This window comes from Protopterus annectens, chromosome 1.part1, assembly GCF_019279795.1.
Source record: "Protopterus annectens isolate FY-2018-M chromosome 1.part1, PAN1.0, whole genome shotgun sequence".
Lineage (NCBI taxonomy): Eukaryota > Metazoa > Chordata > Ceratodontiformes > Protopteridae > Protopterus > Protopterus annectens.
Window position 1 is genome coordinate 1,259,744,140 of NC_056726.1, and position 13,909 is coordinate 1,259,758,048.

The window sequence follows — 13,909 nt, forward strand, 5'->3', positions numbered from 1 at the left end:
TTTTTGTTTTGTGTAGTTTTAAAGATGGTTTGGTTGGGAATGAAGTTTTTTTGCCTGATTATATAAGTAAGGAAGTGGTCACTAATATCATCAGGAAGGGTATCTGCTTTATAAGAGAGGGGATGGCTATTTACTAGGATCCAGTCTAATGTACTTTCTTTGCTACTGGGCTTATGGATTCTGGTTGGGGTGGTGATTATTTGAGAGAAGCCATAGAGATTTATATGGGTTATAGGTTTGCATGAGGTGCAGCTATTCCAGTCTATATTAAAATCACCAAGTACAATGGTTTGTTGTGGGATGGATGAAGAAAGCCAGCAGAGGATACTTTCAAGGATGTTGATGTTATTGCCTGGAGGTAGGTAGGAGCATATTATGTAAATGGATTTGCTAGCATTGACCTGAAGCTTAGAGATAAGGATTTCTACATTACTATCTAAAGGTAGTTGTAGATCCACTGCGGAAACATGTAGCTCAGATTTATACATAATTGCTACCCCACCACCCTTTTTGGTTGTACGGTCTAATCTTATTATATTATAACTTGGTGGGATGACTTTGTTGTCCTTTGTTACTGGTTTGAGCCAAGTTTCTGTTAGACATAGAACATCAAAAGAATGTGTGTCTAGTAGAGCATTAAGTTGGTAATTTTATTATTTAAGCCATGTATGTTAAGATGAGCTATGAGTAAAGAATTAAGAGTTCTAGTGGGGGTGAAAGGAGTAGTGGGATGAGGTTGGTGGGGATTGGTTGGGGTGTTATTGTATGGTCCTGGATTGGGATGAATATCACCATGAAGTAGAGGGTGTTGAAGAGTAAATGAGAACTTCAGGAGTTTGTAGAGAATATTTTGTGACTTTCTGGCTTGCTGGAAAGTAATATGGGCTAACCTATGATACTTTGGTGAGAGGCAGGTTGAGAAAGAAGTGATGTTAGCATGGCTATGGAAGGTTGGTTGACTCAAAGGTAATGTTTGTTTTAGGGGATGGAGTGGTCCAGTATAATGTCGGTTTTCATACAAGGTAAGGACAAAGGGTATAGATAGAATGGATGTTACAGCAAGTAAGAGAAAAATATTTGTTAAGTCTTGATTGGTGTGATAAGGGCATGGTAAGGAAAAATATAGAGTGAAGTCAAAATAAGGGTTGATAATGAGAATAGATTGGAGTGAGATAGTATATTAGGGCTAGTAGTATGAAGAGTAGTAAGAGTATTTGTGTGTATGTATGTAATGTTTAAGGAGAAATTAGTTTGGTAATTGGATAACTAGGGTAAGGGGTGTGGCCTGTGATGTATAAATGTAGGAGCACGGAGGGTGGGTGGGAATTGGGGGTAGGGTAGGGGAGCAGAGTAAGCCTGCAGGGTGAATGGAGTGGGTAGAGCCAGAGAGAGAAAAAATGTCGAGGAGAACAATTAGTGAAGTGTGGAAGTCAGAAGGTAAGTTTGTAGAGTTGTGGATGAAAGTAAAGAGGCTTGCAGGGATAGACTTGGGATGTTAGAGGAGTGCTGTGTGTAATAAGATCTACTGGGATACTAATTAGAGACTGAAGTAGTATGCAGAAAAAGGCTGGGAACTCTATTAGGAAGACAAGGCAATGAAGAGGTAAAGGATTACAGGGCAGAAAGCTAATAGTACAATGCCACCTGGTGGCCAGACACGTTATTGCAGCAGGAGAAAAGGTCCCCTAAGGGGGATATCAGGCTATGATAGAGGAGGGAGATATCCTAGTTAGCAATAAGGTGGGTAAAAAAGGGATGTAAGGGTTATTTCAATGCTAGAAAGGAGGAGATTTGGCTGCTGGCTAACCTGGCAGGGAAGCTTGCTTAACCTAGCAGTAGTATTCTACTAAATGTAATAATAACAAGGGATAGCACCATTACAAGACATACTTTCACTGTTTTCCTTTCAGGGAAATGACTCTCAGGGAGCAGGTAGGTTATGTCAGTATTCAGGACTATAGTCTTTGGCATCCAGCAAAGCACATTCAGGTAGGCTAGTGCAGGGACAAGCAGGAACACAAAGTTTCACTGTTTTGTTTTGAGGGCAATGTCTCTCAGGGAGCATGTAGGTTATGTCAGTATTCGGGACTATATTCTTTGGCATCCAGCAGGGCACATTCAGGTAGGCTAGTGCAGGGACAAGCAGGAACACAAAGCTTGAAGGCCTTCCGCTTAAACAACATGCACGCCAATGGTTTCAATCCTACCGACAGGGCAGTCAACAGGCAGTCCTATGGCAGGGCAAGCTTTCATCTCGCCTATACATAGCAATTGTAGTCCACCAGGCCTTGATACTAGGACCTCTTCTTTTCTCGATCTTTATCAATCATTTATATACATTTATATACATTTATAAATGTTTGCTTACATTTTCACAGCTGCCATCCCTTATATACAAAAAAGGGTTATCAAGAGTCATTTCATTAGATGAAGAGTGCTTGTTTAAGATGACCAAGAATCTGATATGGAAAAATAATGTTCTGCATGGATTGTTTTTATATATGTTATTCTGTTAAGTTTATTGAAGATGTAGTCAAAAAGCTGAAACCTGGTCACACTTTCCTCCCATTTTTAAAACATGGCTTTCACTTCAGGACATAATGACAGCAAATGAGATAATTTGATAAATAATGTTATTATTACTGATTCAGTTAACACCACAGGAATTATGAAAATTGTAAATACTAATCAGAAATTTGGGGGGAGAAACAGTGATTTAAAGGAAATAGTTGGGGTGGCAAATAAAGTTACAAAGAGAAGAAAACATCATTTGAAATACTTGTTAGAAAAATGGTACTGTTAGCAAAGGAAATAAATTCAACAAAAAGGTACTTTTTCTTGCCTGAATTGTAGTCAGGGTTGGTTCATTGATGTTTCTCCATATTTTGCAGATGTGGAAACAGTTTTTAAAGTTAATAGTACATTTACCTGCAAATGTATGTGCTTAGTTTACTTAGCCAAATATACATCATGTACTGCATTTTATACAGGGAAAACCATTAGAAGTCTAGGTAGAAAAATATACAAACCCATGAGTGCTATTAAAATAAAAATTGCAGCAATGCATTATGTAGAAATACTTTGTTGGGTGTTGAATTCAAAAAGTTTGAATTGTATGTTATTGGACAAGTAATTCCAGACTTTGTGGGGTTAACACTGTCCTGGAATGTATAGAATTATAATGGCAAATAAAAGTAAATGTGGGAAGAATCCCCCTTCAGTCATTTAAACATCAAATGTGAGTTGATATCAGACTAAATAATAATATGTTAAACCTAGATAAGTATCCAGTCATAAAAAATTGTATAATCTGGGACTTTTATCAAATAAAAGATCAGCCTTTAAGTTCTATTGTGGATTCTCTAGCAGCAAATAAAAAATACCGCTTAATTATTAATCAAATATTATACTTAGTAAATTTGAAGATATCAGAAATCAACATAACTCTACAAGACTTTCAGTTATACCAACAAATCATCTCCCTTCTAGTACTGAGAACTAAAATGTTATCAAACACTTATAGACTAGTTACCCAAATCAAATACCAGAGCAAAATCCTATAGTCAAACTAGTGGATGAGTCAAAACAATAGGTTAACTAATGAACAAAAACTAGTGGCAATAGATATAACTATAAACTAACCCCCTTTAAAAAATGTATTTACACTCAATTCATGATTAACACCACATACCACACACCACTCTTTCTGAGCAAAATAAATGCCAATTCGCCACCTTTCTGCCCCACATGCGCCAGTGCAGTAGCTGACATTCTCTACATATTTTTGTCTTGTAAAAACATCTATAAACATTGGTGCTCTTTAAGAGCAAAGCTGGAAGAAATAGGCTATATGAAATCCACCCTCTCATGGGAAATGGCAATATTAAACATTTTCCCTAATTCCTATACATATGAATCCAAACATATTATAGTAAAATTGTGCTCAATACTGAAATCCTATATAGCCCTCAACTGGCTTGACAGATCCAGAACTTCCTGGGCAGAATTCAAATCTATGGCTATCAAATATGTCTTAGCAAAAAAATTAATAACTGTAAGCCTCAAGAAATTAACTTATTTCAAGAAATACTGGAAAAGACTTCTAGAAGTCCTTAGCTAGGCCTTCACTGAGCCAGACAGATCATGCTATTTTACTATACTACTCCCTCGTCATAACAAACTTCCCTTCTAACTTGATATAGAGATCATAATTAAATCATTTTGTAAAAATGTACCAGTTGCACTAGTTATACCAAACTATCCTCTAGTATTTGATTATTTCTTTCTACCACTATTATATGTAATATCATTAACTTCTAAACTCTATTAGAACATCCTACATGAATGACAACCCAGTGTAAATAGTATAAATAATGTAAATAGTTGTTTTGTTAGATACAGGTATACGATTATAGTTTTTCATCTTGTGAAAATAACACTGGGTAATGGTTTATTGTCTGTATAAACGGTTAGATGCTTGATATCTGGTGTGCTTTTTAAATCACACTCAACATTACAAGTCATACTTGTCTTTTACAAATGCTTATTACAATGAAAAATAACTGTTTCCTTTTCCACTTGATTTTTGTTTTAATATTGAACCACCAAGCTTAAAAAAAATGTCAGTTGAAAAGGAAAAACAGTTAGGATTATTAGTGCTTATAAAGTTGTGTACCGTAAGATTTATCATATCTATCCATATGTTTTTTTTTACGTCATGTCATAAACGCTTATATCTGTCACATGACCTTTTAGTTGTATATGAGTGAGTGAAATGGGTGTGATGTAATTGGAACTTAAGTATTTAAATGGCTCAATGGTTTTTATATTTGATCTCTGATGAAGCTTTGGTGATTAAAAGATGAAAGTGCTAGAATATATGGAATGTCTTTTGGTGTTGCTCTTTGAGAGCTTTGTTTTTATGGTGTGCTGGTTGAGCATTTTCATGTTTAATTTAATCTGTCAGGGTAGTTGAAAGACCTAATGCCTTCAACATTGTTAGATATAAATCTTTGGGTCCTTTCCAATAGGGCAGTATGCTCGGATTTGTACATACCAAAGGGGAGCATTGTATTCAATGATGGGTCTGGTAAGGGAAGAGGACAGTGGTAGGATGACTTATGTGGATCTTGAAATATTCCCTTGGAAATTATCTATGACAGATAGATGGATTTCCTAATATAGAAATATCATGATCAAATAAGAGAAAATTGTCTGCATGACTTCTCAGGTCTATGGAGAGGACTTTATTTCTAACACATAAGGTGGTAGAAACTTTTTTGCTGAATGAATCTATACTGCTCTTTTTTGCATTTAGTTGAAAACTATTTTTGGTACACTTCACATGTGCATATGGCAACTCTTGCATGAACTGCTTAGTATCAGTGAAAGAGTGGATAATGGTGTTCAGCTTGTACTTATCAGCAAATCTGGCCAACCATACATCTGGGATATTCACTTGGATGTCTGCAAAGCAAATGCTAAACAAGAGAGAAACCAGCACTAGTTACAATTTTATATTCAGGCAGGGATCCAGCAGCTTTCACATCTTGTGATCTGTTAGACAGACAGTTTGCAATCCAATGAGCAACACAGGGGGTAACATTAAGATTGCCTAATTATGCAATAATATCAGCACAGGAGGTAGTTCTAAAAGCCTTGGCTTGTTCACTGTAACATACCTCCAAAAACATAGCCTCTGTAACCTTTTCAAAGAAATGTATTAGGTTTAGGAGACAAAACCTGCCTTTCACAAGAATAAACTGACTGCGATCTAGCTTAGTTAAGTTGCCTTTGTCCACATAAATTAGTTTTTCTATTATACACTCCATGACTTTGCATATATGACTGGTGGAACTATGGGGTCTATAATGACCAGCTGCATACAGATGCTGCCACTGTGTAGCTGAGTCACAGTGGCTGTTGTCCAGTCATCTAACACAAACACTGTGGAAAGGCTGAGGTTCAACAGTTTAAGTAGCAGCTCAGATACTGCATATTTATCACCATTGAGAATGCAGCCTGGTATCTTATCTTTCCCCACAGACATATTATTTTTAGCTTTTAACATAAATTCTAAGACTTATTCCAAAATTTCAGGAGTAGTAAGAGGAACAACAGTTTAAGTAGGCATGGTAAAATCACTTCTTTTTTTGCTTTGCTACTACATTGGTTATATACTTGTGAGAAGAATGCGTGATATTATTATGGATAAGCATAGTGCAGCTTTTGCCAATAACTCCCTCGCATAACTGAAGAAAGATTTATAGCTCCTTTGGTATCTGTAGTGACCTTTAAGTGTGCATTCTGCTGTAGTAGTTTTGTGTTCCTTGTTGGCATATTTCTTTGCAGAGTTGAGGTAAGAGGATGAGGGTTACATAAACCTTTTCATTCTTTTCCTTGTTTTGTTATATAACTTTTTCCTTATTTTGTTATACAACTTATTAATATGTGAGTTCTATCAAAAAGGTTTGTTTCCCAAATTTAGCATTATATTCAGGGCAGATAGCAACTGAAATTTCTACACAGCTGTTTAAAGACAGGTAAAAGTTGGAGGTGAAAGCAGCAGCCCTCTCAGGTGGGTCCATTTGCAGTGGGTTGTTGGGAATTTTGCATAGATGTTCTACAAGAGGAAGTAAGTTTGTTCTGGAGAATTCCCTAAAGAAGGTTTAATCTGGTGATGGGTTGTACCAACCACTGGGCCGGACACAGAAGATGACTGATTTGTGGTCAGAGTTAACCAGGATCTAACTGAGGATGAGGAGATATGGGATAGGTTACTGACAGGAGTTAGGTTCGTAAGGACCAGGTGAACAATACTGAAGTCTCCAGAGCATAGTTTTACAATTTGCTACAGTGCGTTAGGGCTAACAAAGTCTAGGAAACTAATTATTAATTAACCCTAAGAAAACCAATGACATTGTGTTTGCCAACAAATTACCTACTATACCTATTATTCTCTTGACAGATCTTAACCGGAGCATAATGCATGATGTCACTGATCACAGGTACCTTGGTCTAATACCTGATGCTACCCTTTCGTTTTCCTTAGAGATTTTGTAACTAATAAAGTCTTTGCTCAGTTAAAACTGTGTTACAATATCAATCACCTTTTACCGTCTTTCATCCACTGCATTCATGGCCATTGCTAAAAATATTTTAATACCCTAACTGGAATATGGCCTTCCTTTTCTCATTATAGATTTATTCCACAATACTCACAGAATACAGACTGCTAAGAATAAGATCTGCAGATTCGTTCTGTTGGCAGACACCAAGCTCTACCATTGCAATTTGCTAAAAAAATCCAATTGGCTTTAAATGCCTCACGAGCTACTTTTCTTCTAAGTAGTCTACTTTATGCAAGCAATAATGCCTTCCAGGGTGTGTATTACTGGGTAAATAATGCCCACTCAGGGGTGTTCTGAGGCACGACACTGCAGATGTCCTGGAGGTATTGCACTTTGAGAATGGGCTAACTGTTAAATTGTTTTGTATTTGTTTGCTTTTTTGTTTTTATTTCTACAGTATATATATATATATATATATATATATATATATATATATATATATATATATATATATATTTTTTTTTTTTATAAATATTTTTGATGTAAAATAGTTTCCCTTTCTAATGTTTCAAACTTACTGTAGTATATGTAACTGTTATTGGAGGAAGGATTTTACTTCTAAAATATAAGTTTGGTAAGTATTTAATGTTTAGACATTCCCTCTCTCTCATACACACACGTTCAGAAGTACCTTTAAAACACACATGATTACACGTAGTTAATGATGCCAGCCATTAGAAGTTTCATACCTCTATTCCTGTCAACTGTCCAGATTTTTGGCAGAATGTTCAGATTTTGTGCCTCATTTTTTTTGGTCTGTTCCTCATAAACTTTGTGGATTGCTGGAAAATCCATTAGAGGTTGATGTCGCTAATGAGTTTAATTTAAGTTTCAGACTTTCATATCCTTCAGAAAATGTATGTTAACACACATCTTGTTATTGTAGAAATTGTCTAATTTTGTAAGAGCAATATTTAAAATCGATCCCTATTTTTGAGTCTTTACCCAACATTGTTTTAGGCTTTGTCTAGATTTCTTGAGCTAAGTTGTTGAGAGCCATGCATACCTCTTAATTTTAAATGCCTTGCATCCACTGCTTGATCAATCCCTCTCTATCATATAGGCATGCACACACATGCTCAGACATACACAAACAAACCTGCTTTCATGCACACAAACAGCCATACACACACACACACACACACACACACACACACACACACACACACACACACACACACACACACACACACACACACACCAACAGTCATGCACACTTGCAACACACATGGATTTGCAGTACTTACATTCCATGATACTTCCAGACCCACTCCTTCTATTGAAGTGAATACTATAGGTATAAGCTATATAAATACAGTGTATACTTTTTTCAGCTTTGCTCCTCAAATAGCAGGGTAGAACTATATTTTAAATAATTTTACCATGATATTAAGACATCTGTGATATTTCCAGGGGAGAGCACATGGCTAATTAGCATTAGTCATGCCCCCAGACTGCTGGATTTGCATGTGGCTTTGCCAATGAGACCACCATCTGTGCTACATGCTGATGCCTTCATACCACTGTGGCACTACAGTGCTCTCTGAAGTAGTCAAACCTAATGCACTCTGCAGTCCTGCTGTGAAAAGGATTGCACGTTACTTTAGGCCTTTCTGTATTCCCAGGAATATGTGCAGCTTTACTTCCTGTGTCTAGTGAACGATATTGTAAATCATTTTTCCAACAAGCATTTTGGAATAGGGGCATTCTCTCACTCCTGGTGAAACTTTTGGAAGCTATTATACATTATTCTCCTATGAAATGGCTCAGAATGTGAACTTTCGTGTATATTTCAATTTTAGTCATTGAGTTATTTATTTATTTATTTGCTGGTGGGGGTAATTGAACAACTTCACTGTAGACCTTTTTTATCCATAATCTGGGCACCAACAGCAAAGGTGAGGGGAGTATACAGAGAAGTAAACTGTTTTTTGATGAGGACTGGAGTACCAAAGAAAAATGCATGCCAACAAAAGGATGAACTCATATAATCCAAATAGTTGCCAGAAGTCAAAATTATATCCAAGAACTTGGAGAACTAAGGCATAAACCTTAGCTACTGAACTACTATGCCATCTTAGTAAGGTACAGCTAAGAAACGGGTCCCTTACTATAGTCTACAGTTAGTTACTATTTATATCCGTTTATGTGTGTGTGTGTGTGTGTGTGTGTGTGTGTGTGTGTGTGTGTGTGTGTGTGTGTGTGTGTGTGTGTGTGTGTGTGTGTGTGTGTGTGTGTGTGTATATCTTGTGTTTCATTTGAACATCTAACCTCCTTCACAATAAAGTCACTTTAAAAAAGTAACCCTTACTGTTATAACAGACTGAAGACTTTGAGAGACCCATTCAGATTTACTACACCGTAGCAGTATGTGGGTATTTGTGTGGGTGTGCATCTGTATGTGCCTATGCATCTATGCATGTGTATGTGTGTGTGTGTCTGTCTGTGTGTGTGCTCACTCGTACACACCTGTGTGTTTGTGTCTGTGTGTGTGTGTCTGTCTGCGTCCATGTGTGCCTCTATGGGTGTGTGTGTGTGTGTGTGTGTGTGTGTGTGTGTGTGTGTGTGTGTGTGTGTGTGTGTGTGTGTGTGTGTGTGTGTGTGTGTGTTGTGTAGATTGTGTTTCATTTGAACATCTCACCTCCTTCTCAATAAAGTCACATTAAAAAAGTAACCCTTACTGTTATAACAGACTGAAGACTATGAGAGACCCATTCAGATTTACTACACCGTAGCAGTATGTGGGTATCTGTGTGGGTGTGCATCTGTATGTGTCTGTGCATGTATGCATGTGTACGTGTGTGTGTGTGTGTGTGTGTGTGTGTGTGTGTGTGTGTGTGTGTGTGTGTGTGTGTGTGTGTCTGTGGGTGTATGTGTGCTCACTCGTATGCACCTGTGTGTATGTGTCTGTGTGTGTGTCTGTCTGCATGCACACATCCATGTGTGCCTCTATGTGTGTGTGTGTGTGTGTGTGTGTGTGTGTGTGTGTGTGTGTGTGTGTGTGTGTGTGTGCATACGCACATGCTCATGTGTGTGCATTCACATGTGTACGTGTACATGGTCCCTCGTAAGCTTGTATATGTGCTCAGTCTCAGTTGTTGAAGCCATTTTCTAACAATTATGTAAACACTGTGGTTGTTCAGCTAACTTGACAGCATGAGGTTACACCTTTGTCCTTTGTAAGTAATACATCGTTACTACATTCCCATTGTTGCTTATGCATCTCCCAGCAGCTAGATATGTTTGTGTATGTAAAACTTCATTGGACATAATCATTTAATTCATTAATGTGTATCTTATGAATTCATGCATAAAAACTGTTGACTTAAGGTTTTTGCAGTAATATGCCATCTGATTGGATGGATAGATTGCCAGAAGAGAAAATTCATAACATTATGGTTTCAGTTATGTGCCAGCAGCCTAATAATAACAACTTACTTTTTCATCCTGAACATTATGGCATTATGAGTTTGAATTCAAAGTTGGCAGTGCCGTGATTGCTTTCCAGGCTAGTGAAAGCGGATAAGGTACACATACTAAACCTAGAGTACTTGATTAAGATTGAAAACTATTCTCACAAACACTGGCTAATCTACAGTGTATGTACTGTACCTGTGTACTATGTATGTATTCTACCTATGTTCCAAATTTCAACTGTACACCACAAATCTATTAAGTACCTTTATTTTTAAATATTTTTTTGTTTGTTCTCTCCACTGTAACTGTTGATGTGCTGCATACATCTGTAAAAACATGTCTTTTGTAATTTGTGTGTATACTGATCATGTCTAAATGTATCTGTAATTTTTCTATGTGGAGCTTTTCTCCCCGGGCCTCTGCTGAAAAGGGCCGTTTCGGCTCAGTCAGACACCCCCGGTTAGCAAATGTAAAATAAATAAAATAAATAAAGGAAAATTAGGAGTTTGAGACTGTCTGATGGAAGTCATACTCTTGCAGGTTGTGCCTTAAAAGTAACTGATGCCATGAACGCTGACAGACTGAAATATAAAATTTCTGATGGACTAAATGCAAGCTAAGAGACTATGTAGCAGCAAAAGCAAAAAAAAATTAAAAATCAGTAGCTCAGAAATGATACACTTACTAGTGGAGTGGCACTCAGTCTGCATTTTTGTCTCTAGAAATACTAACACTCTGATGTTTTGTAGAAAGTCATTATGATATGAATGATACATGTCACAGTGGAAGGGTAATTTGATTGTGGATGGTCATCTATTCATTACTCACTATATTTAGTTTTTAAGTGCAATACTCAGTGAAACTAATAGAAATCAGTCATGACTAAACAAATTAACAGTAAGACTATGAAACTTTCCAATAGCATTACAGAATAATGGTTTCTGGGGCAAAATATATAAAGAAAATCTCTAAGCTAAGTAAACTTTGTGGATGTTTCTGTATATTTGACTGCCTTCCTTTGTTTTCAATGTCTTTCAGGTCCTCCCTTCTGGGGTCTGGTGAACTCTGCCTGGAACCTTTGCACAGTCGGCAAACGACAGTCCCCAGTCAACATCAACACCAGCCATGTGGTCTTTGATCCTTTCCTACCCCCTCTCAAATTAAGCATGGAAGGAAATAAGGTATTCACTATAGTAGCAAAGGGTCAAAGTGAACAGCACAAAATTAATATGTAAATATGAGTTATGTCTATAAAGAAATCTTAATATGGATAGATTATTAAATATAGAAGTTCAGTATCTGCTCCATGATGTTGGTTTACATGCAAGTCATTTTGATTCCAATATAGCAGGAGTGAAAATTGTGACTTTGTGTAAACTGTATATTGCATATTCAACATTTATTTTACATGATGTTGTATGGTATAGGAGTCGACATTGTAATCTATTATTAAGTACACTACCCGAGGAGATAAATTGTAAGGTAACAAAAAGAAGCACGAACAAAGCAAAACGTTCCAAGCAGAACACGGCAGGCACTCATACAATTATAAAGCTGTAACATCATAGTTTAAATAATACATTCAATCACCTCTACAACAGCTATAGCCAATCAATGTAAAATCATTCCTAACTGCTAGGTAACAGTAAATAAGAGCATATTAGGTTAAACAACCAATGCCAGACAAACATCAAAATAACAAAAAAATTTATATAAAAATATATATAAAAACATATGGAAAATCATTGAATTAATAATACCTTATTTCCTAACTGACCGTGCTTTTAACATAAGCTGAATGGATATATGATCATTCCATATGTTTTTTATATATATTTTTTACTAGTGTATGATTTGATGAATCAAATAGAATTTGCGAAAGTGCTTATCTTTTAATAAAACTGGTTTCTAAACAGCGGAGCCATTATTTAGCTTTTTACAGCTTTATAATTGTATGAGTGCCTGCCATGTTCTGCTTGGTACGTTTTTCTTTGTTATTGTAATCTATTATGCTGAGGGAAGTCTATCGAAGTATACTAAGCAAAAAATTAAGAAGGAAAGAAAGAAAAATATAATGAAAAGTTTAAGATTAATTAAACCAATAGAGCAAGTTATCAGCAGGTTCTGTCTCTTTTTTAATCATTCTAGTTTACTCACTTATGGCTTCTGCCATAGTTCGGGTTTGTAAAAGATAGATCATGTCTCCTAAACCTGATAGACTTCTTTGAAGCAGTCACCAAAGCAGTAGATGAGGGTAAGGTGGTTCACACAGCCTATCTAGATCTTGCCAAGGCTTTCGACACCATCCCACACTCTGGAATTATAGATAAACTCACTAAACTAGGTATAAATCCCTATGTCACAAGACGGGTTGCCAACTGGCTTACTGACAGAACCCACACTGTGAAAGTAGCAGACTCCAAATCTGACTTCAGACCAGTGACAAGTGGAGTACCACAGGGTTCAGTTCTGGGTCCTCTCCTGTTTGGTATCGACTTCTCAGAAGTACAGGCTAACACAGAAGGTCTTTGGCTAACGAAATTTGCACGACTGCAAACTAGGAGCCATAATCGAAACTCCTAATGATGTGGACATCCTACAAAAGGGCCTCACTGAGGCAGATGTCTGGTGTCAAAGGCATGGCCTCAAGCTCATTGCCAAAAAGTGCATTGTCATCCCCTTTGGTAAAAACTCTGTACCCATGAACTACCACATAGGTGGTAGTCTACTTAACACTGAAAATGTGATAAGAGACCTTGGGACATAGGTGGACAGTAGTCTCTCCTTTGATAATCACATTGCCACAGTAGTCAGGAAATCCTTCTACGTGGCACACCTCATCACAAAAGGTTTCTCATCCAGGAAAAAAGAGGTCATTGTTCCCCCCTCTACTCATCACTCATTAGACCCACTATAAAGTACAACACCCCTTTTGGTATGTACCTCACAAGACATATATAACAACTAGAAAGGCTGCAGAAATACCTCACAAAGAGGATTACTGGCCTCAAACAGAGACCATCTCAAAAAACTTCAGCTTTACTCCATCTCATATCACCTACTCAGAGGTGATCTCTGCCTAACATACAAAGCTATGTCAAACCCAGAGCTGTTGGATATGCTCCACTTAAAGAAATCCCAATCCCTCTGAGCTACACGCTCAAGGGACCTAAACCTTGTCACCACAATAAACAGAACATGCTGGAGGGATAGATTCCTGTCCCAGAGACTTCCCATACTCTGGAATAAGCTACCTATCTATATCAAACAAAGCTCCTCATTAGCACTCTTCAAGAAAAATATTGATGATTTGATGGGAGATAGGCAATTCACCCCAGGGATCACTTCTGTGGCTCTGCTCG

General features: G+C 37.1%; 1 protein-coding gene across 1 annotated transcript in view; it reads left to right on the forward strand.

The window, feature by feature from the left end:
- The window catches only part of LOC122816096 (carbonic anhydrase-related protein 10-like), a 1,019,679-nt gene that overhangs the window by 37,414 nt on the left and 968,356 nt on the right, over positions 1-13,909 (forward strand). The window contains exon 2 of the mRNA XM_044088879.1: positions 11,526-11,728. Within this exon, the coding sequence (XP_043944814.1) occupies positions 11,526-11,728 (203 nt within the window). The remainder of the gene's footprint in view (positions 1-11,525; positions 11,729-13,909) is intronic.